General features: G+C 40.0%; 1 protein-coding gene across 3 annotated transcripts in view; it reads right to left on the bottom strand.

Moving 5' to 3' along the window:
• The window catches only part of BORCS5 (BLOC-1 related complex subunit 5), a 109237-nt gene that overhangs the window by 34056 nt on the left and 47686 nt on the right, over positions 1 to 27495 (bottom strand). The window contains exon 1 of one of the 3 annotated variants that reach the window (XM_074006297.1): positions 3593 to 3797. The exons of the other annotated variants lie outside the window; for them this stretch is intronic. Within the exon in view, the coding sequence (XP_073862398.1) occupies positions 3593 to 3602 (10 nt within the window). The 5' untranslated portion in view covers positions 3603 to 3797. Of the gene's footprint in view, positions 1 to 3592; positions 3798 to 27495 lie in introns of those variants that run through there. 3 annotated transcript variants of the gene reach the window in all.

The raw sequence follows: 27495 nt of genomic DNA, 5'->3' as shown, positions 1-27495 counted from the left end.
GTCCCAGAGAATCCTGGGAAATGCTGGTCGATGCTCTCAGATCTTCTGAGACAGAGCAGAGTACAGGGCTGGAACCCAAGGCACTGCTAGGCTCCTCCACATTCCACTGCTCAGCCGCTGCACTGCAAGTCCTAACACAGGAAAGCACCAGTTACTTGAACTGAACCTGCTTCCAGGCAGTATGTTTTGGTGAATCCGGTATTAGCAGAAATTGGGACTTTTTAATTGAAATTTTTATTGAGATCCTATGTACAGGATCCCGTGACCCCTTTACCCAATTTCACTCAATGGTAACATCTTGTTAAACTATGGTACAGTATCACAACCAGGATATTGACATAGATATAATCCATATATATAATCTGATCTTATTCAGATTTCCTACCCATCCCTCCCTTTTTTGGTTTAGAGATGGTATCTCCCTTTGTTGCTGAGGCTGGCCTCAAACTCCTGAGCTCAAGAGATCCTCCCACCTCGGCCTCCCAAGTAGCTGGGACTACCAGAGTACGCCGCTGCACCTGGGCAGATTTCCTTTTTTTTTTGAGACACGGTCTCACTCTGTCTTCCAGGTTGGAGCACAGTGGAATGATCTCCTCAGCTCACTGCAACCTTGTTCAAGCAATTTTCACGCCTCAGACTCCTGAGTAGCTAGGATTACAGGCATGTGCCACCATTCCTGCCTAATTTTTGTATTTTTTAGTAGAGACAGGGTTTCACCATGTTGGCCAGGCTGATCTCAAACTCCTCACCTAAGGTGATCCGCCTGCCTCAGCCTTCCAAAGTGCTGGGATTACAGGCATGAGCCACTGTGCCCGGCCCAGATTTCCTCATTTTATTTGCACTCATTTGTGTCTGTATTTAGTTCTGTACAACTTTTCCCCATACACAGGTTCATGTATTCACCACTATGGTCAGATGCTGAAAAGTTCCATCACCACAAAGATTTCTTGTGCTGCTTTTATAACTAGACCTACCCCACTCTTCCTCTCGTCCCCCTTTCCATCTTTAAAACACTGTTAACCATTAATCCGTTCACCATTTCTAACATTTTGTCCTTTCAAAAGTGTTATATAAATGAAATAATACATCATGTAAGCTTTTGGGATTGGATCTTTTTATTTGCCCAACATAAAACTTTAGAGATTTGTCTATGTTGTTGATATATCAGTGGTTAATTCTTTTTTTAATTCTGAGTAGTATTCCATGGTATGTATGTATCAGAGTTTGTTTCACCATTCACCCACTGGAGGACATCTGGGTTGTTTCCAGTTCGGGGCTATTACAAGCAAGTCTGCTGTGAGCTGTCATGTACAGGTTTTTGTGTAAACAGAAGTTTTCATTTCTCTGGGATAAATGCCCAAGAATGCAACTGCTGGGTCATATGGTAATTTCATGTTTAGTTTTATAAGAAACTGTCAGTTTCCCAGAGTGCCTGTACCAAGAAAATGGGAATTCTACAGACCACTAAAATCTCCTAACAAAACTATCAAGGGCTACCCTATCACTGACGAGAAATACATTTCCAGGAACGCAAACTTGGGGGAAGATACCAAAAGTGCTTTGCTGTCAATCCGAAATTGAAAGAGGAAAAGAGGAAGGAGGCACCACGGAAAAAGGAATGAATGATTGTGTGCCATTAATAGTGAACCAGGATAACGCAAAAGCCATAAAGGAAACAGTGATAAATTCAACAATACACAAACCAAGACTCCTCATGACAACAAACACAAGTTAAAATTTAAAATACAAAGAGAATACCCCAAATCTGGGGAAAATTAAAAGCCTGCAGAGACCCCAGGAAGCCTTTTTCCTCCTATTGTGATAACTCATATCACATAGGGTAAACTTCCTAATATATAAAAAGTGCCTAGAAATTGGCAAATAAGGCTGGGCAGGGTGGTTCACACCTGTAATCCCAGCACTTTGGGAGGCTGAGGCAGGCAGATCACCTGAGGTCAGGAGTTCAAGACCAGCCTGGCCAACACGGTGAAACCCCATCTCTACTAAAAATACAAAAAGCAGCTGGGCGTGGTGGCGTGCGCCTGCAGTCCCAGCTACTTGGGAGGCTGAGGCAGAAGACTCTCTTGAACCCGGAAGGCAAAGGCTGAAGTGAGCCAAGATCGCGACTCCATCTCAGGAAAGGAAAGGAAAGGAAAAGGAAAGGAAAGGAAAGGGAAAGGGAAAGGGAAAGGGAAAAGGAAAAGGAAAAGGAAAAGGAAAAGGAAAGGAAAGGAAAGGGAAAGGGAAAGGGAAAAGGAAAAGAAAAGGAAAAGGAAAAGGAAAAGGAAAAGGAAAAGGAAAGGAAAGGAAAGGAAAAAGAAAAGAAAAGAAAAGAAATTGGCAAATTAAAAATCAGCAAAAGGGCCGGGCATGGTAGCTCACGCCTGTAATCCTAGCACTTTGGGAGGCCGAGGTGGGCAGATCACGAGGTCAAGAGATCAAGACCATCCTGGCCAACATGGTAAAACCCCGTCTCTACTAAAAATACAAAAATGAGTTGGGCACGGTGGCAGGCGCCTGCATTCCCAGCTACTCAGGAGGCTGAGGCAGGAGAATCACTTGAACCCACAGGCGGAGCTTGCAGTGAGCCGAGATCATGCCACTGCACTTCAGCCTGGGCAACAGAGCGAGACTCCATCTCAAAAAAACAAAAACAAAAAAACAAAAACATTAGCAAAAGAAAGATGAACAAAAGATATGAAAAGATATTTCACAGAAAAGGAAATGCCAATACCTCAACTATAAAAAAAAAATGCACAACCTCACTTATAGTAAGAAAAACAAATGGAAACTTTACCGCAAGCCCATTTTTCACCTGTCAAATCGGTAAAAATGAAAAGCATGAAAAATACTTTGTAGGTGGAGCTGTGAGGAAACTGGCTTTGCTGCTTAGCGTGTAAGTTGTTAACACCATATGGAGGAGGGCAACTTGGCATGGATAACAAAATTACAAATGCATAGCCTCTGATGCAACAACTTCACCACTAGGAATTTACACACACAGTAGCACACATGCTAAATGATGTCTAATGTATATACAAGAGTGTTCACTGCAGCAGTGATTGTAACAGCAAAGGTCAGCAAACACCGCAATGTCCCGGAATAGAGGGTTTGTTAATTAAATCAAGGTAAATCTATAAATGGTATTACAAGAACAAAGAAAAGAATGAGGGCGCTCTCTATGTACTTACATGGAAAAAATCTCCATGAGACATAATTTTTTTTAAAGGTATATAGATGCATAGAGTGTGCTATCATTGCATAAAAATGGGGGTTGGCGTGCAAATAAATAAGAGTATACGTTCAGATTTGCTTATATTTACATAAATAAACTCTGAAATGACATATAAGAATTACATGGAGGCAAGGGGTAAGGAGGGGGAATTTCATAGTATATTTTTAACAGAACTTTTTAAACCAAATGAATGCATTTCCCCCTTAAATATTTTTTAAATAAATAAACTCACTTTAACAAAAAGTAGCTGAGGTCTTTCCTCATCTATGAGTAAGACCTTTAGAGGGAGTTCTCCCTTCTTCACCCATCCCAAGTGCCCCCTACTCTACAAGTAAAAACCTCATCTTTAATTCTCACCAAAGTTCATATGGCCGAACACATCTTAAAACATTTTCTCGGCTGGGCACGGTGGCTAATGCCTGTAATCCCAGAACTTTGGGAGGCCGAAGGACGAGGTCAGGAGATCGAGACCATCCTGGCTAACACGGTGAAACCCCATCTCTACTAAAAATACAAAAAATTAGCCAGGCGTGTTGGTGGGTGCCTGTAGTCCCAGCTACTCAGGAGGCTGAGGTAGGAGAATGGCATAAACCCAGAAGGCGGAGCTTGCAGTGAGCCGAGATCATGCCACTGCACTCCAGCCTGGGCAACAGAGCAAGACTCCGTCTCAAAAAAAAAAAAAAAAAAATTTCTCTAACGTGATTAAAGTGGTATAACAAATGGTGAGCTGGTTGAAGACAGGGACCACATTTTGCTTATCTTTTATCTCATATCTAGTATAGCACCTGGTACATAAAAGGTTCTTGAACTAGGGTAAGAGTATGCAGTTCTATTGCTGGAATTCCAAGGAAAGCATAAGTCTAGAAGATATTAGGAGGAAAAAGGCTTCTCAGGGTCTCTGTAGGCTGCATATATGCCTAAGAGTGAGTCCTTATCTCAGTCTGGACTCATGCTCTTCTAACATGCATGAGGAAGCTCTTCCACGCTTCAGAAGACTATTGGGAGCCTGAATTGCAGAATGAGGTGGAGGAAGGCTACAGGGCCACCCCAAGCTGCCAGGTGGCTCCAGCAGAGGGCCCAGAAGCCAACCTTAGCTCACAAAACAAAACTCTCACTTCTACCTCTTGAGAAAAAAGGTGGAGGGTGAGGGAAATGAGTAAAGTAGGAGGGGGATTTTGAGAAAGCTGTCAGGTCTAACAGGCACACTAGGGTGTTCAAATTAAGTTGCCTAGCCAACTTCAAAATCAAAGGAATTACACTTTAAGTCATTCTTATAAATCACAATTGCACCCTCCCTCTAACCATCTAAAAACAAAACCCAGGTGCATGAGTCTATCCTCAGAATGTGCTTCCTTGACTCATAGGAATCTCCATAAACCCACCGCAAATCCTGCCCCAGGTCATAGAAGGAGCAAGACAGGACAGAGAAAATTAGAAGATGGGCCACATTTTCCATTCCTGAAGCAACAAAGTTGTGGCAACCCAGGCAAACTCTAGAGGCATTGGATACAATGTTTTCCCATCACCCTCTTGTGCCAGGAAACCATCTCCTTCTAGTATTGATAGCTACGCCTCTCCTGCATCTTCTTAAAGTAGAGAGAAGGACAGAAAGCTGGGTAAATTCAGAGATGGTAAATTTTGTCATTTTTAGGAGACAATAAACCGCCAGCCCTCTGAAGTGTTTCATTCTGAATGCACATTAAGATCTTTTAAATTTTTGGAATGCTTTCAATGAGTTGTCCACTTGCCTGTTTGCTCAGTCCCCACCATCTCCCTCCTGTCTAATGCCTGGCAGCTCCACTCACCCATATTACCCACCTGGCCTCTGCGGGCCTCTGGATTTATACTCCTATTTTAATTATTTCCTACCAACTCCAATAATTACCTAAACCCTTACCATTAATAGAGAATGAACCACATACCACCCTTGAAATTATTTTTTGTATAGTTTTATAAATGTTATTTATACTTAGGATTTTTCTGCTTTACCCTTTATTATGAAAATTTTTAAATGTAGAAAAGTAGGGAAAAAAATGTATACCCAAATACGCACCATCTAGATTCAACAACTAATATTTTGTCATATCTACTTCATCTCACTATATAATTTTTTTCTTTTACTGAGCCGTTAAAAAAACCATAACATCATGACACTTCACTCTTAATATTCCATAAAGAAGAATGTTGATCCACGTACTTATGGTTAGTTTTTCATGTTAAAGAGAAGAAGTTTCTAAATTACATGTTCCTTACAGTTAAGGAACAGGGCCATTGCCTTCAGTTTTCTACTTCTTTAGTTTAACACGGTGATGCACCCAAAGATGTTTATTGAGTTAAAAACCTGATCTAACAGATTCCATATATTAAGGGTTAGGTGTGCAAATGGTAAATACTGGAGATATTTCCTAAGATCCTGTTTAAACCACTTTGTTTATAAAAGAACGAGGAGTAGGGCTCCAGGGAGTGAGTGAAGACCAAGACTGAATATTCCACAGATCCAGCAAACTACCATCTGTAACCACCTCTTTGTGTAAAGTGTTGAGTGGAAAAATCATCAGGGTTAGAAGTGTGGGAAATATTCTGCTGAGTGATCTTTTTCATTCTGTAATGTCAGGTGGGAGGAAACCCCCAGTTTTTCTATAGCACAGTGCAGAGCCACATAATACCAAACTGAATTCCTTAACTCTGAGAGGCTTAGATACTTCTCGGACTAGAAATCAGTATTACAAATATTGGGGCACACAACAAGCTCCATTTCCTGCTACAGAATCCAGGAAGCAGAAATTAAATATAACTTTGACAAAAGTTACTGTGAAGGTACAATTAAACATCAGATTCTGAAAAAAGAAATTCCCCTGTATGGACTGAATGTTTGTGTTCCCCCAAATTTCCTATGTTGAAATCCTAATCCCCAGTGTCATGGTATTAGGAGGTGGGGACCTTAAAGGGTGAGTGGGTATATCATGAATGTGGAGGCTTCATGAATGGGACTAGTGTCACTAGAAGAAGAGACACGAGAGCCTCCCTTCACTCTTTCTGTTCCCGACCATGTAAGGCCACAGCGATGGCCATCTGCAAACCAGGGAGCAGGTCCTCGGCAGAGGCAAAATTGCCGGCACCTTGACCTTGGATTTCCCAGCCACCAGAACTATCAGAGATAAATGCTTGTTGTTTAAGCCACCCAGTTTATGGTATTCTGTTATAGCAGCCCAAACTGACTCTGATACCCCCAAAACTAATAAGAAATTTATTTTCGAGTCTATTGGTCATAGTATATTTCAAAGATAAAAGCATTTAAGCTATGTGTATCCTTTACTTAAACTCTAGTTTCCAAAGGCACTCCCTTCTCTTCTTAAAGAAAAGGAAAGTCTAAAAACATCTTCCCAATTTAGAGAGAATTTTGTGATGTGTGTTAGTGACTGATTCCTTCAGGATACTTAGAAAAAGGGTGCTTTCTAAAGCGGATTCCTTTCGAACTTTTGTCCCCACTCTGTCACCTCAGAGGAGTACTAACCTCGAAGGGGCAATGGCAAACATCGTTGCTTTGGTTAAACCATGTGGCAGAAGAAACTGCAAGTGCAGAACAAGCCCCAGGTAAGATGCTCACCCACCACAACGTTTGCTGAGGATACAAACATTTCTCCCAGGACCTCCGAAGCCCACCAGAGGGCAAGAAAGAGGAACTTTTTAATGGAGGCAGCATGGAAAAAGCTGAATTCAGCTCCCCTATTTATTAGCTGCGTGCATCTGGACAATTTACCTTACAGCTTTGAGCCTCAATTTTCTCATATGTAAAAGCAAGATAATAATCACGTCTCTTCTAGAGTTTGCCTAGCACACAATAGGATTTTGATAAAACTCTGTTCCTTTTACTCTTGCATTTCTTAAGTCTCAGAGAAGTAAAGGGTTCAAGGGAATTTGTGGTAAGCAATGAAAAGCACTTCATCCTTCTATGTTAGGCACCCATTTGGCACTAATTTATGGTACCAAAGAAGCAAGAACAGAGGATGTCACACCCAAAAGTAGACACAACATTTCCAAAGGTCATCAGCATCCACAAACAACACACCTCAGTGTCTTCGAGGGATCCTGTTCACTGCTATAAAATTAGCTTTTCACAATCTCTACCTTTTCCTCTCAAATAATTAAGTAAAATGGAGTAGGCTGTAGTTACCAACTACTTCGTAGAGAGAGGTGAGAGGATTGCTTAAGCCTAGAAGTTCAAAGCCAGCCTGGGCAATACAGCAAGATTCTCTGTCTCTTATTAAGTAAATCTTCAACTGCTCACCCACCCTAACAATTTTATGGGCTTGCTCTCTGAACTTACCAGACTAGGGAAGAGAGACAGCACGGTATAATGAAAAAGTGTGGAGTCAGGTAGACCTGGAATTGGAATCCAAGGATTGCCATTTACTACCTGTGTGATGTTGAGGGAGTCTAAATTTAACTTCCCTTAATTCAAATCCTTCATCTGTACGTGTGACATGTATTAAAGGAGTATTACGGGAACCATATAAAGTTATGCCTACGCAGCACCTAGCACAGAGGCGGCACACAATTTGTATTAATTTCCTCACTGTTCCAAAGTCCCCAATCACCAACTGTAGTAGTCAATTAAGCAGGCTTTTAAAACTTGGCTGTATCACTGGCCTATCCTACCTCTGTAAGTATTTACCAGGCACACACTACTATGTACTATCATGGTAGGAAATAGCAAAGAAATGATCTCATCCTCAAGCAGATTACCAGAAGAAGCAGGAGTTATTTATAAGGAAAGCAAACATGAAAAGGAGCTAAAATTAAAAAGATAAAACAACAAACCACCCAATTGGGCAAAGGACTTAAATAGACATTTCTCCAAAGAAGATATACAGATTGCCAACAAGCACAAGAAGGATGCTTGAAATCACTAATCATGAGGGAAATACAAAACACAATGAGATACCACTTAATCATTAGGATGGCTATTTATCCAAACAACAGAAAATAACAAGTGTTGGCAAGGATGTTCTCCATATCCTTGGAACCCTTGTGCACTGCTGGTAAGAATGTACAATGGTGCACCTGCTGAGGAAAACAGTATGGGAGTTCTTAAGAAAAGGAACTATAGAGGGAATTTGGGGAAGATTGTGGTAGGAAGCACCAGGAATTTGTCTTCCCAACTAAATAATTGCACTGGTGCACTCCGTCTGATACAACTATCTTGTAGCTCTAGAGTCTATTGAAGGTTTGCATCATCCAGAGGAAGGCCTGGATGATAAATTATAATTACTTTCAGTCAATTTCAGCTGTCATCATAATAGCACCTACCCATCCCAAAGCTCTCAGCCCCACTGCAGGCAACTATGCATATTCCTGGAGTGGCTTGCACACAGTTTGTGGGAGACAGTGGGGGAGAAAAGGACCCTGTCCTCTAAATATGGATCTATGCTCTGATCAATGATGGCTGCTTCTGATTACAAAGGTGCAGACAGACAGACAGTAGTCACTGTTATTACACCTCCACCACACTGCTGCAAGGTCCTCCCACTCATGTTGAAGTGACTTCCAGAGGATTAAAAGGGGCAGCATCTATTTTCCCCTCCTTCACTTTTTTCTTTTTCCCTCTCTGGGAGCCGGACATTAAAGACCAGGATATTCAAAAGCAACCACATATATAGGGGAAATGAGAAAGTTGCTGTGCATGCCCAGGGAAGAGCACAGGCTCAGAAAAGATCTGAGGAGACCTAACATGTATACCTCAGGCTGATTCTTGGCACAGACACATCCTGTAACAATCAAAAACCAAAAATAAACCCAAAAAACAGCAAACCCAGGGAAGAGGGAGAATCTGTTTCCAGAGTTACCATATTACAGGATTTAAATGTCCAATTAAAAAAAAATCACAAGTCATACAAAGAAACAGTAACGTATGGCTCATTCAAAGGAAAAATATAAACCAACAGATATTGTCCCTGAAAAAAGACAATGGTAAATCTACTAGACAAAGACTTTAAAACAACTGTCTTAAAGATGCTCAAAGAGCTAAAGAAGACATGGAGAAAGCCAAGACAACAATGTATAAACAAACGGAAAATATCAGTAAAGAGGCAGAAAACCTAAAAAGAAATGAAAAATAAGTTCTGGAGCTGAAATAACTGATAGGAAAAACTCACCGCAGGGATTCAAAGGCAGATTTGAGCAGGCAGAAGGAAGTATGAGTGAATAATGAAGGACAGTGAATATGATCTAGTCTGAGGAACAGAAAGAAAAAAGATCAAGGAAAAGTGAACTGATCTAAGGGATTGATGAGACACCATCAAGTGGATAACCATATGCATTGTGGGAGTCCCAAAAGGAAAACAGAAAGAGAAAAGGAAAGAGAAAACATCTGAAGAAACAATGGCAAAAAACATCCCAAATTTGATGAAAGAGATGAATATAAACATCCAAGAAGCTCAACAAACTCAAAATAGGATTCAGAGACCCACACCAGGACACATTATAACCAACCTTTAGAAAGGGCCAGGCGCAGTGGCTCACGCCTGTAATCCAAGCACTTTGGGAGGCCAAGGTGGGCAGATCACTTGAGGTCAGGAGTTTGAGACCAGCCTGGACAACATGGCGAAACCCCATCTCTACAAAAAAATATAAAAATTAGCCAGGCATGGTGGCAGATGCTTGTAGTCCCAGCTACTTGGGAGGCTAAGGCAGGAGGATCATTTGAGCCTGGGATGCAGAGGTTGTAGTGAGCTGAGATTGCATTACTGCGCTCTAGCCTGGGTGACAGAATGAGACTCTGTCTCAAAAAACAAACAAAAAGACAAAGAAATTTGAAAGCATCAAAAGAAAACCAACTGATCATATAAAAGGGAATCTTAATAAGATTATCAACAGATTTCTCATCAGAAACCTAGGGGGCCATAAGGTGGGAAACTGCTAAAAGATAAAAAAAACAAAACCTGTCAAGCAAGAATTTTATATCCAGTAAAACTATCCTTTAAAAGTGAGGGAGAAAGTAAGACAGTATGAGTTAGGGGGAAAAAAAAAACAACCAAAAAACAAAAACAAAAAAGCAGAGGGAGTTTCTTAACACTACACCTGCTCTGCAAGAAATGCTAAAGGGAGTCCTGCAGGTTGAAATGAAAGCACACTATACAGTCCAATGAAGAAATAAAGATCTCAGTAAAGGTAAATATATGGCAAATTACAAAAGCCCATGTATTGCTCACGCCTGTAATCCCAGCAGTTTGGGAGGCCGAGGTGGGCGGATCACGAGGTCAGGAAATTGAGACCATCCTGGCTAACACGGTGAAACCCCATCTCTACTAAAAATACAAAAAAATTAGCTGGGCGTGGTGGTGGACACCTGTAGTCCCAGCTACTAGGCAGGCTGAGGTAGGAGAATGGCGTGAACCCCGGGAGGCAGAGCTTGCCATAAGCCAAGATCGTGCCACTGCACTCCAGCCTGGGTGACAGAGCAAGACTCTGTCTCAAAAAAAAAAAAAAAAAGCCCATGTATTTACATGGGTAAAGCTACAAACTCTACTTTTGGCTTTCTACATTGTAAAATTAGTCTAAAAGCTAATGTTATTGTAACTTTAGTTCATAACTCCGTATTTTGTTTTTTTTTTTTTTAACGTAATTTGAGAGATTACTACATTAAAAAAGTATTAGTTTATATTTTGGACACACCCTGTATAAAGATACTATCTTGTGACATTAATGACTGAAAAGGATGGAAACCAACCTGGAAAGGAGCAGAGTTTTTCTATGTTATGAAAGTTAAGCTGTCACTGCTCTGCCTATGGAGGCCATTCCTTATTCTTTTACTTTTTTTTTTTTTCTTTTGAGATGAAGACTCACTCTGTCACCCAGGCTGGAGTAGAGTGGCACAATCTCGGCTCACTGCAACCTCCACCTCCTGCATTCAAACAATTCTCCTATTTCAGCCTTCCAAGTAGCTGAGACTACAGACATGTGCCACCGTGCCTGGCTAACTTTTGTATTTTCAGTAGGGATGGGGTTTCATCATGTTGGTCAGGCTGGTCTTGAACGCCTGACCTCGGGTGATCTGCCTGCCTAGGCCTTCCAAAGTGCTGGCGTTACATGCGTGAGCCACTGCGCCCGGCCTCCTTCACTTTCTTAATAAACTTGTTTTCACTTAAAAAAAAAAAAAAGAAAATAAAAGAAAGCTAAGCTGGTATAAATTCAAATTATTGTGTTACAACTTCAGGATCTTACCTATAATCCTCATGATAAGTACAAAGAAAACAGCTGTATAAGCACTAAATGCCCACAACAAAGAGCAGTAAAGATCCAAAATCAACACCCCAACATCACAATTAAAAGCAGCAAGAGCAAACAAATTCAAAAGCTAGCAGAAGGCAGCCAGGCACGGTGGCTCACGCCTGTAATCCCAGCACTTTGGGAGGCCGAGGTGGGCAGATCACGAGGTCAGGAGATCGAGACCATCCTGGCTAACATGGTGAAATCCCGTCCCTACTAAAAAAAAAAATACAAACAATTAGCTGGGCATGGTGGCGGGCGCCTGTAGTCCCAGCTACTAGGGAGGCTGAGGCAGGAGAATGGCGTGAACCCAGGAGGCGGAGCTTGCAGTGAGCCGAGATAGCACCTCTGCACTCCAGCCTGGGTGACAGAGCGAGACTCTGTCTCAAAAAAAGCTAGCAGAAGGCAAGAAATAACTAATATGAGGGCAAAACTGAAAGAGATAGAGACACAAAAACTCTTCAAAAAATCAATGAATACAGGAGCTGGTTTTTTGGAAAGATCAACAAAATTGATAGACAGTTAGCAAGACTAACAAAGAAGAAAAGAGAGAAGAATCAAATAGATGCAATAAAAAATGATAAAGGGGATATCATCACCAATCCCACAGAAACACAAACTACCATCAGAGAATACTATAAACATCTCTACACAAATAAACTGGAAAATCTAGAAGAAATGGATAAATTCCTGGACATATACACCCTCCTAAGACTAAACCAGGAAGAAGCTGAGTCTCTGAATAGACCAATAACAGGCTCTGAAATTGAGGTAATAATTAATAGCCTACCAACCAAAAAAAGTCCAGGACCAGACGGATTCACAGCTGAATTCTACCAGAGGTACAAAGAGGAGCTGGTACCATTCCTTCTGAAACTATTCCAATCAATAGAAAAAGAGGGAATCCTCCCTAACTCATTTTATGAGGCCAACATCATCCTGATACCAAAGCCTGGCAGAGACACAACAAAAAAAGAATTTTAGACCAATATCCCTGATGAACAGTGATGTGAAAATCCTCAATAAAATACTAGCAAACCGAATCCAGCAGCACATCAAAAAGCTTATCCACCATGATCAAGTTGGCTTCATCCCTGGGATGCAAGGCTGGTTCAGCATATGCAAATCAATAAACGTAATCCAGCATATAAACAGAACCAAAGACAAAAACCACATGATTATCTCAATAGATGCAGAAAAGGCCTTTGACAAAATTCAACAGCTCTTCATGATAAAACTCTCAATAAACTGGGTACTGATGCAATGTATCTCAAAATAATAAGAGCTATTAATGACAAACCCACAACTAGTAACATACTGAATGGGCAAAAACTGGAAGCATTCCCTTTGAAAACCGGCACAAGACAAGGATGCCCTCTCTCACCACCCCTATTCAACATAGTGTTGGAAGTTCTGGCCAGGGCAATCAGGCAAGAGAAAGAAATAAAGGGGATTCAGTTAGGAAATGCGGAAGTCAAATTGTCCCTGTTTGCAGATGACATGATTGTATATTTAGAAAACTCCATCGTCTCAGCCCAAAATCTTCTTAAGATGATAAGCAACTTCAGCAAAGTCTCAGGATACAAAATCAATGTGCAAAAATCACAACCATTCCTATACACCATTAACAGACAAACAGTCAAATCATGAGTGAACTCCCACTCACAATTGCTTCAAAGAGAATAAAATACTTAGGAATCCAACTTACAAGGGATGTGAAGGACCTCTTCAAGGAGAACTACAAACCGCTGCTCAATGAAATAACGAAATAAAAGAGGACACAAACAAATGGAAGAATATTCCATGCTCACGGATAGGAAGAATCAATATCGTGAAAATGGTCATACTTTCCACAGTAATTTATAGATTCAATGCCATCCCCATAAAGCTACCAATGACTTTCTTCACAGAATTGGAAATAACTACTTTAAAGTTCATATGGAACAAAAAAAGAGCCCGCATTGCCAAGACAATCCTAAGCCAAAAGAACAAAGCTGGAGGCACCACACTACCTGACTTCAACTATACTACAAGGCTACAGTAACCAAAACAGCATGGTACTGGTACCAAAACAGATATACAGACCAATGGTACAGAACGGAAGCCTCAGAAATAACATCACACATCTACAACCATCTGGTCTTTGACAAACCTAACAAAAACAAGAAATGCGGAAGGGATTCCCTATTTAATAAATAGTGCTGAGAAAACTGGCTAGTCATACATAGAAAGCTGAAACTGAATCCCTTCCTTACACCTTATACAAAAATTAATTCAAAATGGATTAAAGACTTAAATTTTAGACCTAAAACCATAAAAACCCTAGAAGAAAACCTAGGCAATACCATTCAGGACACAGTCATGGGCAAGGACTTCATGTCTAAAACACCAAAAGCAATGGCAACAAAAGCCAAAATAGACAAATGAGATCTAATTAAACTAAAGAGCTTTTGCACGGCAAAAGAAACTACCATCAGAGTGAACAGGCAACCTACAGAATAGGAGAAAATTTTTGTAATCTACCCATCTGACAAAGAGCTAATATCCAGAATCTACAAAGAACTCAAACAAATTTACAAGAAAAAAACAACCAACCCCATCAAAAAGTGGGCAAAAGATATGAACAGACACTTTTCAAAAGAAGACATCTATGCAGCCAACAGACACATGAAAAAATGCTCATCATCACTGGTCATCAGAGAAATGCAAATCAAAACCACAATGAGATACCATCTCATGCCAATTAGAGTGGCAAACATTAAAAAGTCAGGAAACAACAGATGCTGGAGAGGATATGGAGAAATAGGAACACTTTTACACTGTTAGTGGGACTCTAAACTAGTTCAACCATTGTGGAAGACAGTGTGGCAATTCCTCAAGGATCTAGAACTAGAAATACCATTTGACCCAGCAATCCCATTACTGGGTATATATCCAAAGGATTATAAATCATGCTGCTATAAAGACACATGCACACATATGTTTATTACAGCACTATTCACAATAGCAAAGACTTGGAACCAACCCAAATGTCCATCAATGATAGACTGGATTAAGAAAATGTGGCACATATACACCATGGAATACTATGCAGCCATAAAAAATGATGAGTTCATGCTCTTTGCAGAGATATGGATGAAGCTGGAAACCATCATTCTCAGCAAACTATCACAAGGACAGAAAACCAAACACTGCATGTTCTCACTCATAGGTAGAAACTGAACAATGAGATCACTTGGACACAGCGGGGAACATCACACACTGGGGCCTGTTGCAGGGTCGGGGGCTGGGGGAGGGATAGCATTAGGAGAAATGCCTAATGTAAATGACAAGTTGGTGGGTGCAGCAAACCAACATGGCACATGTATACCTATGTATCAAACCTACACATTGTGCACATGTACCATAGAACTTAAATAATTAAAAAAAAAAAAAACAGCTATATAACATACACAAAAGGGAATGAGAAAGGAATATAAATGTTTCACTGCAAAAAATCAACTAAACACAGAAGAAGACAGCAATACAGAAAATGACAAACAAAAAAAAAGCTATAAGGCATCTAGAAAACTAATAGCAAAATGACAGGAGTAAGTCCCTCTGTATCAGTTAAGTACTTTAAATGTATATGGATTAAACTCTCCAATCAAAAGACAGGGATTGGCAGAATGGATTAAAAACCTGATCCAACTATATGCTTGTCTACTAGAGACTCAATTTACATCTAAATACACAAATAGGTTGAAAGTGGAAGGATGGGAAAAGATATTCATCCAAATAGTAACCGAAAGAGCTATATTAAAAGAGAGTCCTCACTCTGTTACCCAGGCTGTAGTGCAATGGCATGATCATAGGTCACTGTATCTTCGAACTCCTGGGCTCAAACAATGTTCCTGCCTTAGACTCCCAAGTAGCTGGGACTACAGACAAGCAGTATCACACTTGGCTAATTTTTAAATTTTTTTGTAGAGATGGGGTCTCACTATGTTGCCCAGGCTAGTCTCAAACTTCTGCCTCAACTGATCCTCCTGTCTCAGCCTCTCAAAGTGCTGGGATTACAGGTGTCAGCCACTGTAGCTGACCAAAATAGACTTTAAATTAAAAATGATTACAAAAGACAAAGGACATCATGTATTAATAAAAGGTTCAGGCCAGGTGAGGTGGCTCATGCCTGTAATCTCAGCACTTTGGGAGGCCAGGGTGGGCAGATCACGAGGTCAGGAGATAGAGACCATCCTGGCTAACACAGTGAAACCCCGTCTCCACTAAAAACACACACACACACACACACACACACACACAATAGCCAGGCGTGGTGGCGGGCACCTGTAGTCCCAGCTACTTGGGAGGCTGAGGCAGGAAAATGGCATGAACCTGGCAGGCGGACCTTGTAGTGAGTTGAGATTGAGCCTGGGTGACACAGTGATACTCCATCTCATAAATAAATAAATAAATGGTTCAATATAGCAAGAAGATAAAAAAGAACTATAAATATTCAAGCCAGGCCTGGTGGCTCATGCCTGTACTCCCAGCACTTTGGGAGGCTAAGGCAGGTGGATTGCTTGAGCTCAGGAGTTCGAGACGAGCCCAGCCAACATGGTGAAAACCCATCTCTACTAAAAATACAAAAATCAGCTGGGTGTGATGGTACTAGTCCTGCCTACTCAGGAGGCTGTAGCCGAGGATCATTGAGCCTGGGAGGCAGAGGCTGCGGGGAGCCAAGATCTCACTACTGCACTCCAGCCTGGGTGACAGAGTTAGACCCTGTCTCATAAAAGAATTAAAAATTATAAATACTTATACACCTAATGACAGACCATCAAAATTTGCCAAGCAAACATTGACAAAATTGAAGGGAAAAATACTTCAATAATAGCTGGAAGTCTCAATACCCCACTTGCCATAATGACTACAACCACCAAACAGAAGATAAATAATCAAGTAGAGGACTTGAACACACAGCAAACTGACTCAACTTCACAGACAGACAGAATATTGTACCTAACAACAACAGAATACACATTCTTCTCAAGAGTACATGGGACAGTTTTCGGGATATGCCATATGTTAAGTCACAGATTTCTCAACAGATTTCAAAAGATAGATATTATACAAAGATTATAGATAGACAGATATTATACGAATATTATAGATAGATATTATACAAAGTCTCAATAGATTTCAAAACATAGATATTATACAAAGAATCTTCTTCCACCACAATGGAATAAAGTTAGACATCTATAACAGAAGAAAAACTGGAAAATCCACAATTTGTGGAAGGTAAAGAACATACTATAAACAACCAATGGATCAAAGAAGAAATCACGAAGGACACTGAAAAAATACCTAGAGGTGAATTAAAACAAAAACACAACATACCAAAACTTATGAAATGCAGTGAAAGCAGTGCTAAGGAGGAAATTTATAAATGTTCACATTAGGCTGGGCACAATGGCTCACACCTGTAATCCTAGCACTTGGGAGGCCAAGGCGGGTGGATCACTTGAGGTCAGGAGTTCAAGACCAGCCTGGCCAACATGGTGAAACACCATCACTACTAAAAACAAAATACAAAAAGTAGCCAGGTGTGGTGGCGCCTGCCTGTAATCCCAGCTGCTCCAGAGGCTGAGGCAGGAGAATCGCTTGAACCCGGGAGGCAGAGGCTGCAGTGAGCCGAGATTGTGCCACTGCACTCCAGCCTGGGTGACAGAGCAAGACTCCGTCTCAAAAAAAAAAAAAAAAGAGTTGGGTGTGGTGACTCAAATCTATAATCCCATCTACTCAGGAGGCTGAGGTGGAAGAATTGCCTGAGCCCAGGAGTTTGAGACCAGCTTGGGCAACCTAGTGAGACTCTGTCTCTTTTAAAAAAATAAGTAAATAAATAAAAATTAAAAATTAGCCAGGCAGAATGGTATGTGTCTGTGGTCTCAGTTACTTGGGAGGCTGAGGTAGAAGAATGACTGAGTCCAGGAGTTCGAGGTTGCAATGAGCTATGACTGCACCACTGCACTCTAGCCTTGGCAATAGAGTGATACCCATCTCTAAAAAACAAAATAAAATAAAAAATAAAAAGAAAGATCTCACATCAGCAACCTAACTTTATAACTTAAGGAACTTGAAAAAGAAGAACAAACTAAATCCAAAGTTAGCAGAAGGATAGAAATAATAAAGATTAGACCAAAGATAAATAGAATAGAGAACAGAAAAAAAATAGAGAAAATCACCACCACCAAAAGTTGATTCTTTAAAAAGATAAACAAAATTGACAAACCTTTTGCTAGAGTAGAGGAACTAAGGAAAAAACAGAGAGACAACTCAAATACTAAAACGAGAAAGTGTGGACATTAATACCGATTCTATAGGAATAAAAATGACTTTACAAGGTACTATGAGTAATTGTACAGCAATAAATTAGATAACCTAAGTGAAATGGACAAATTCCTAGAAACATAGAACCTACCAAGGCTAAACCACAGAGAAACTCTGAATAGACCTATAATTAGTAAGGAGATTGAATAAGTAATAAAAAATATCCTGATAAAGAAAAGCCCTGGACCTGATAGTTTCACAGGTGAGTTCCACCAATCATTTAAAAGAACTAACATAAACACTTCTTAGGCTTTCCCAAAAAATTGAAGAGGAGAAAACACTCCCTAACTCATCTATGAGGGCAGCATTACCCTGATTCCAAAGCCAGACAAAAACACTATAAGAAAAGAAAACTGTAGACCAATTTACCTTACAAACATTCCTGCAAAAATCCCAAAGAAAATCCTAGTAAACCAAATTCAGGAGCATATAAAAGGACTATACACCATGACTAAGTGAGATTTATTCCTGGAACACAAGGATGATTCAACACACGAAAATCAATCCATGTAACAGACCATGTTAGAAGACTAAAGGGAAGAAAACCACAAAATCATTTCAAATGATGCAGAGAAAGCATTTGAGAAAATTCAACACCCTCTCCTGATAAAAACAAACAAAACCCTCAACAAACTAGGAATGGAAGGAGACTATCTCAACATAATAAAAGCCATATAAGAGAAATGCAAGCGAACTTTGTATTCAATGGTGATGACCTGAAAGTTTTCCCTCTAAGATCAGGAATGAAGCAAGGATGCTTGCTTTCACCACTTCTATTCAGCATAAAAATGGAAGTTCTATCGGGAGCAATTAGACAAAAGAAATAAAAGGCATCGAAATTAGAAAGAAAGAAGTTAAATTATGTCTGTTGACGGATGATATGATCTCATATATAGAAAACCTGAATGTTCCACAAAAACACTGTTAGAACTAATAAATAAATAAATTCACCAAAGTAGCAGGATACAAAGTCAACACGCAAAAATCAGTTGCATATCTATACACTAACAAACAATCCAAAAAGGAAATTAAGAAAACAATTCCATTTCCAATTGCATCAAAAAGAATAAAACACTTAGGAATAAACTTGACCAAGGAGATGAAAGACTTGTACAACAATAAAAACCATAAAATACAGCTGAAAGGAATTAAAGAGGACACATACAAATGTTAAGACACCCTATAGTCATTGATTGGAAGATTTAATATTAAGACGTCAATATTGCCGAAAGTGATTTACAGGTTCAATGCAATCCCTATAAAAATCCCAGTGACTTTTTTTTCAGAAATAGAAAGACTCATCCAAAAATTAATACGGAACCTCAGAAGATCCTGAATAGCCAAACAATCCTGGAAAGAAGAACAAAGCTGGAGAGGACTCACTCTTCCTGATTTCAAAACTTAAAATTACAGTAATCAAAACAGTGAGGCATTGATATAAAGACAAACAGACCACAGAAATGAGTAGAGGGCCCAGAACAAACTCTCACATATGAAGTCATATGATTGTTGACTAGGGCACCAAGACCATTCAATTGGGAAAGGACAGTTTTTTCAACAAATGCTGCTAGGAAAGCTGGCTATCCACACGCAAAAGAATAAGGTTGGACCCTTACCTACCACCACATACAAAAGCTAATTAAAAATGAATCCATGACCTAAATGTAAGATCTAAAACAATAAAACTTTTAATTTTTTTTTTACTATAGTTTCCTACAGTGAGAAAACGCAGGCAAAAGTTTCATGACACTGAATCTGGCAATGATGTTTTAAGTATGACACCAAAGGCACTGGCAACACAAAAAAAGATAGATTGGACAATGAAAATTTTAACATTTTATGCATGAAAAGATACTATCAACAGAGTAAAAAGGCAGCCCACAAAATGGAGAAAATACTTTCAAATCATGTGTATTTTATTATATACATTTATTATATACATGTATATTATATCCAGAATATACAGAGAATTCCTAAAACTCAGCAAAAAATCTCAAACAACCCAATTCGAAAATGGGCAAAGGACTTGAATAGACCTTTCTCCAAATAAGAGACACAAATGGCCAATAAGCACATGAAAGAATTTCCGACATTCCTAATCATTAGGGAAGTGCAATTCAAAACTAAAATGAGATGCCTCCTCACACCTATTAAGATGGCTACTATCGGCCGGGCGCGGTGGCTCAAGCCTGTAATCCCAGCACTTTGGGAAGCCGAGACGGGCGGATCACGAGGTCAGGAGATCAAGACCATCCTGGCTAACCCGGTGAAACCCCGTCTCTACAAAAAATACAAAAAACTAGCCGGGCGAGGTGGCGGGCACCTGTAGTCCCAGTTACTCGGGAGGCTGAGGCAGGAGAATGGCGCAAACCCGGGAGGCGGAGCTTGCAGTGAGCTGAGATCTGGCCACTGCACTCCAGCCCGGGCGACAGAGCAAGATTCCGTCTCCAAAAAAAAAAAAAAAAAAAAAAAAAAGATGGCTACTATCAAAAACAAACAAAAACAGTGATGGCAAGGATGTACAACCCTTATGCACTGTTAGTGGAGACGTAACATGGTATAGCATAGCCGCTGGGGAAAGGGGTGTGGTGGTTCCTCAAAAAATTAAATGTAAAATCACTATAGGATCCAGCAACTCCTTCCAAGTATATACCCAAAAGAATCAAAAGCAGGGTCTCAAAGAGACATCTCTACACTCGTGTTCAAAGAACATGATTTGGCCGGGCGCGGTGGCTCAAGTCTGTAATCCCAGCACTTTGGGAGGCCGAGGCGGGCGGATCACAAGGTCAGGAGATCGAGACCACAGTGAAACCCCGTCTCTACTAAAAATACAAAAAATTAGCCCGGCGCGGTGGCGGGCGCCTGTAGTCCCAGCTACTCAGGAGGCTGAGGCAGGAGAATGGCGGGAACCCGGGAGGCGGAGCTTGCAGTGAGCCGAGATCGCGCCACTGCACTCCAGCCTGGGCAACAGCGTGAGACTCCGTCTCAAAAAAAAAAACAAACAAAAAAAAAAACACAAAGAACATGATTTACAATAGCCAAAACATGGAAACAATTCAAATTGCTATCAATAGAAGAATGGATAAGCAAAATGAGGCATTCCTTAAAAGGGAATTCCCTTTTAAGACTGAATGATATTTTTCTATATATGTACACATGTGGTATTCAATCTTTAAAAGAAAATTCTGACCTATGCAATGATATGGGTGAATCTTGAGGACATTACACTAAAGTGACATAAGCCAGTCACAAGCAAACACTGAATGATTCCATTTCTATGAAGTACACAGAGAAGTCAAAATCATAGAGAAAGAAAGTAGAACAGTGGTTACCAGGGCTCGGAGGAGGAGAGGAAAGGAAGTTGCTGTTTAACCGATATAGAGTTTCAGGTTTGCAAGATGAAAAACATTCTGGAAACGGACAGCGGTGATGGTCACACGACAGTCTCAACGTACTTAATACCGCTGAACTCCATACTTAAAAATGGTTACGGTGGTAAATTTCATGTCAAGTGTATTTTACCACATTGTGGGTAATTACAAGGGAGAAAAAAATTAAACAGAATTACCACATGACCCAGCAATTCCACCTCTGGGTATGCACCCAAAAGAACTGAAAGCAGGGACTCATACAGATATTTATGTATCAATGTTCACAGCAGCATTATTCACAACGGCCAAAGCAGAAACAACCCAAGTGTCCATCAGTGGATGAAAAGTTAAACAAAATGTGGTACATACATACAGGGCTAGGGGTAGACACTGGGAAATTACTATTTAATAGATATAGAGTTCAATTTGGGATAATGGAGAAGTTCTGGAGATGGATGATCATGACACTGCACAACAATGTGAATATACTTAATGCCACTGAATTGTACACTCAAAAAAGGATTAAAATGATAAATTTTATGTTATATTTTATGATTAAAAAGTCAGGTATATTGATTTTAATGTTTACTGAGCAAAAATATTCCACAATACCCCTCTAATAAGGAGGCCAAGAAAAAAAATATGTGACCAACAGGAAACAAAATGAAAACTATAGAAGGATAAACAAAGGAAAAAATATATTCTGTTTCCTTCCCTGAACATGGAGAGAATTGAACCAGGTTTTCTTCCATGTGTAAACTTTGAAAATTTCATGTTTCTAAGGGAAAGGGGATGAAGGATTCTTCTACAATGACATACCATGTTTCTTTTAATACAGGATCAGGACTACCTCAAAATTATTTGCAAAAAGGAATATATTCAAAGTGAGAAGACCCTCACTCTTACTGTGAAAATAAAATAAACATTACTAACATTCACAATTCAGATGAGAAAATCTTTCAACAGCTCTCACCGAGTGAAGGCAAAGAGCCCACGTTGTCCACTAGCCTGGAAGAATGAATGCCATCTGGAAGAACAGGCCACTTGGGTGCCTCCCACACTTCAGCAGCTGGTGCTCACCAGACCCAGGTGTTCTCCACGTGTCAAAACATCCATAACCCCCAAAACCTTAGCTTTCCAGACCAAGCAGGATGGATGGCTGCAGCACTCAAGGATTATCTCCTTCCCAAAAGAGCTTGCTTTAAGGAGCTGAAAGTGTCCTTTTTATTTTTTTAAAAAATGGTGTTTAACACATGCTCACAGTAGTTTGAAGTATACACAACTTAGACATAGAGACTTTGCAAGGTGTACCAAGACTGATTATAAAAGAAGGGAGGTTATTTTTATATGGTTAACAGCACATTAGGGACCTGACATGTTTTTCTCTTCTCTTTTTTTTTTTTTTTTTTTGGAGATTTTCAGCAAGATAAACCCTAGGTCTACTTTAAATGAAAATAAATAAAATATCAGAAAAGGATGCAAGAAAAAAATCTGAAATACTAATGCCAGGACTTTTCTTGCTCAAAGGGGTCACCCTTCTTGCACATGTTAACTCATCATGGCTTCCTTAGCTCCAATGGGTAACGGGAAACAGGACTGTTTACACTGGAGAAGACGCCCGGATGATATGGAAAGTTCTCGTTTAGTAGTAACCTAAAAAGCTGAGGCAATACTTATAGAAGATAATTGCTAAGAACAAGATCAATTTTAGAAAAAACTAACTTTTCCACAAATGAAGTCCACTAATAAGGAAAATAATCTCAACTTCTACTCAGTTTATATCCAATTAAAAGAAAATACTAAACGAAGTATTTCTTTCACAGAGAGGTAAGATACAATGAGTTGGCAATAAAGCAAAATGCCACCCACTCCAGACTGTAAATAGGGGGCAAATGTTGCAAAATAGGGCCTTCCATGAAGTACATTCCTTGGTGACAGCAGTTTCTGTAAAACAGTTTCCAAGGGAGCAGCAGAAGCAAGCCCTGTGGCAAAGTCCGGTCACCAGTGCCAGCCAGCATTGTTTGCTGTGCAAGGCGCCTCAGGTACTTGGCAGCGGCTCAGTTCTGTGGTATAATTTTCGCCATTTTGCTTGGCTAGGTAGCCCAAAACAGGCTTCTAGAGCTCTTCTGCTGATTCTGTGAGCTATCCACCAACCTTTTAATAATTTCTTTATCTGCTTAAATCAGCCAGAAAAATCTGACCAATACACTTAACTTCAATTTCTGTATTAGTACAGGAGGAATTGCACTATATACCTTGAAGGTAGCTGAGAGTATTAAATGATAATACATGTTAAAAATCCTTTGGATAACAATAAACAACATTATTATAATTTACTAAAATTTAACTACATGCCAGGCACTATATAAAACACCATATTTAACGAATAAGAAAAATAATGCCTAATATTAGTGATGGCACTCTCCCAGCCAAGCATTGTGCTAAGCATGTTCTGTATTTTGTCTTAATTGTCAGGATGACCTTACGAGGCAGGTAATGCCCTATATTAAGTAAAAATAATTATAATCATAACCAAAAAAATCACAGTGATGGAAATAAGTGCTAGAATTAACAGAAAGAATGTTATTAATTAATGATTTTTGGTGACAGAAATAGTACCACACCTTGAGGGAGATAATACAGTAGCCAAACCATGAAAGCTCTACAGTCACCAATTCTTAAAATTCTAGTGTCAATAATTTGGCAACTTACTTGAGGAATTACTTTAAAATATCATTTTCCTCTTAATTCAGGCTTAAGACAGTTTTTGCTTGGTTGAGATGTGGTATACTTTAGAATCAAGATGTTTTCAGTAGCAACATAGCTCATGTATGACTAAATCTTTACCTTTCCGGGTTGTCTCTCTGGAACTCACTTGGTTGAAGGTTCACTTTTGGCATTTACCATAGAACCCTTCTTCTGTATTACTGTTGACATTCCTGCTCTCTCTCCCCAGTTATTCAGTAAGGTCCTTAAGGGAAAAAGTGTGTAGTGTTATCAAGGCCCAAGGCACATAGTAGTTCTCTGGCCGGGCCAGGTGGCTCATGCCTGTAATCCCAGCACTTTAGGAGGCCGAGGTGGGTGGATCACTGGAGGCCAGGAGTTTGAGACCAGCCTGGCCAACATGGTGAAAGCCCGTCTGTACTAAGAATACAAAAAAATTAGCTGGGCGTGGTGGCGGTCGCCTGTAATCCCAGCTACTGGGGAGGCTGAGGCAGGAGAATCACTGAACCCAGGAAGCAGAGATTTTAGTGAGCCAAGATCATGCCACTGCACTCCAAACTGGGTGACAGAGGGAGACTCTGTCACAAAAAAGAAAACAAAAAACCAAAACCAAACAAAAAAGTAGCTCTCCACAGGCTGCTGTTGGATACACTGAGGAGTGCTCCTATGTGGATGAGTTATGAAACACACTATTGGTGCTCGCTATGGTTTGAATGTGTCCCTTCCAAAATGTAGGTGTTGCCAATGATAGCAATAGGAGGTGGGGCTTTTAAGAGGTGATTAGGCCATAAGGGCCTCTCTGGGTAAATGGGATTAGCTGCCCTTATAAAAGGTCTCAACAGGGGAGTTACTCCTGTTTTTGCCCATTCTCCTGCCAGTTGAGGACAGTGTTCTTCCCCTCTAGAAGACGCAGCATTCAAGGAACCCTAATCTCGAACTTCCCAGCCTCCAGAACGGTGAGACACAAATTTCCGTTCTTTATAAACTACCCAGTCTCCAGTATTTTGTTATAAATGGACCAAGACAGTGCTCCCTGGGGCCTTGACTAAAGATCCCTAATTTCCAAGAGGCTCAAGTGCCCAGTTCCTCCATTTCATTTCCCCCAAGTGAAGTTGTGAATTTAAATTTATATCTCACCCAGAGCAAAAGACACACATTCTGTTCACATCTCTCCAAATAAATGAGCTCATTTCTGTTTCTGAAGTAAACTTACGTCACCCATATTTGAAGATATGGGCTCTTCTTGTGCAAGTACTGAATGATTCCTTATCTATAAATCACTTGCCTTCAGCCTTTTGAAGCGTCTACAAAGGCAGTTATTTGGAACTACAAGATAGAAGGTCAACAAAGGCAAGGATTAAACTTTGTTCCTTTCCTCTAGCAACTACGTAAAAATACACAACATATCCTGCCATCACTAAGTCAAAGCTTGACTGATCTAGGGTAATTAAATCATATAATCTAGCAAGTCCACTCCTTGGTTCTCTGACCAGGGCCCCACGTTCAGAGATAACATATCTGAATACTCATGTGACCATAAACACAAAGATTCCAATCCCAGGGTTGAGGGAGGGAACGGGTTTCCACGTTCCAAGTCCATCAAGTGTAGATATCACAGCCTTTGTTGAAGATAGCTGAGTCATAAAAATTCAGACCTTTCTCCCTGTTTCTAAAGCACACAGCTGTGAAAACATGCTCCTTTACGGAACACGTTGGTTGATAATACTCAGGAAAAAAAAAGTACGTAATTAATTGTTACCCTTTCCTTGTCTCCTGTTTCAGTTTCCTCAGAAGCAGGAAGGTGCCCCTAAGGGGACTAGGGAGATATGGGCAATCCCAGAAAGGAAATCCTTGGTGTGCCCAAGCCACGGGGAGAGCAGCTGGGATAGCCACAGAAAAGCCAGCAGAAGCAACAGACGTCTGACAATGAAACAGCCAAGTAATCCAACATGAACATATTTTGATGAGAAATACCTTTGATTTTATGATGCAATTAAGTCAGGAAGACAGATGTGCAAACTAGTTAAATATACAGGTTTTAGAATTAGACCTGAGTTTAAATCCCAGCTCTGCCTTTAATAGCTGTGTGGCAAGAAAGGTCTTTTATCTCTCTGAGCCTCAGCACCCTCATCTGCCAAATGAGGAAAATACCTAACCTAATAGGTTGTACAAGGATTAAACGAGAAAATACATGTAACACTTTTGCGCAAAAAAAAAAGGGAAATGTGGTTATTATTAATGAAAAAGTGGGACCGTGTATACTGAAGCTGCTGCTTCTATTCGATTTCTAAGAAATAATAATGAGTAGCACCTAAACACTTTGGAAGTTTTCTGGGCACCAAGTATAAAACTATGTGGAAAGTTTTTCTATCCTACCAATGTTCACATATATGATTTTCACTATGAAGACACGATAAAGCTAAATTATACCTTGGAAGGAAACAAAGACTTTAAAACAGGTTTGTTTTCATGGTAATTACAGTAGAAGCTAATAAAGTTGAAACACTTCCAGAATGATTTTTAGGGAGCCTTTTGTTTAAAAACAAGTTAAAGAAGGTGAAAGGGAATCAAATTTGGACTTACGGGAAAAAAGGCAACTCAGCTACTCACAGATGTTCCACAAAGGAGCAGACTGACAGCAGATACATGACAATGAGTTGCTTCTGATTAGATGTTGAGCAAGTCAAGGTTGAAAGTCTACTTCGATGAGATATTCCACAAAAGACACTCAATTCAGGAACTCTGAAGGAAGCAGAATATTGGATAAAATTCTTGAACACTACAACGCACAACCAACTCTCTGGTGTCCACGGTAGAGCGGAATTTCCCTCTAACAACATCCCTAATTAGAGAAGAGTCTCCAAATTCAGGTACGAGACAGAGTTGCCACTCAACTCAAATATGAGAGAAGCTGAATTCACGAATCTCATGATCCTGAAGCACATTGTTTTGCTCCCTTGACTCTTTTTTCTCCCTTGATGCCCTGCTTTTATCATCTATGCAGTCTAATTCCATGAATAGTTACTGGCCTCTTCTAGAAATCTATCCCAAAGAAACAAACTCAGATGAAATTTATGTACCAAGATTTTGTACTCCAGTATCATCTGAATACCCAAAATGTCCTCCAATGGGAGAATGATTAAACTATATTTACATTTACAGAAAGAAATGTTATCCAGCTATTTAGATGATGTTATCCAGCTATTTAGATGAGCTATTTAGACAATATCGAATAACATGGGAAATGTCACAATAGAATTTTAAGTAAAATTGTGATATAAAATGACAAATTTTAATTATAAAGTAAATGTATACTTTACATAGGTCTACACTAGAAGGAAAAATACAGCAAGTTATTAACAATGGCTATGTCCAGGTAGTAGAATTTTTTTTTTTTTGAGATGGAGTCTCGCTCTGTAGCCCAGGCTGGAGTGCAGTGGTGCGATCTCGGCTCACTGCAAGCTCTGCCTCCTGGGTTCACGCCATTCTCTTGCCTCAGCCTCCCAAGTAGCTAGGACTTCACGT

Source organism: Macaca fascicularis, chromosome 11 (genome assembly GCF_037993035.2).
Source record: "Macaca fascicularis isolate 582-1 chromosome 11, T2T-MFA8v1.1".
Taxonomy (NCBI): Eukaryota; Metazoa; Chordata; class Mammalia; order Primates; family Cercopithecidae; genus Macaca; species Macaca fascicularis.
Note: the sequence above shows the minus strand (reverse complement) of the source record. Positions and strands in the feature narration are given on the sequence as shown.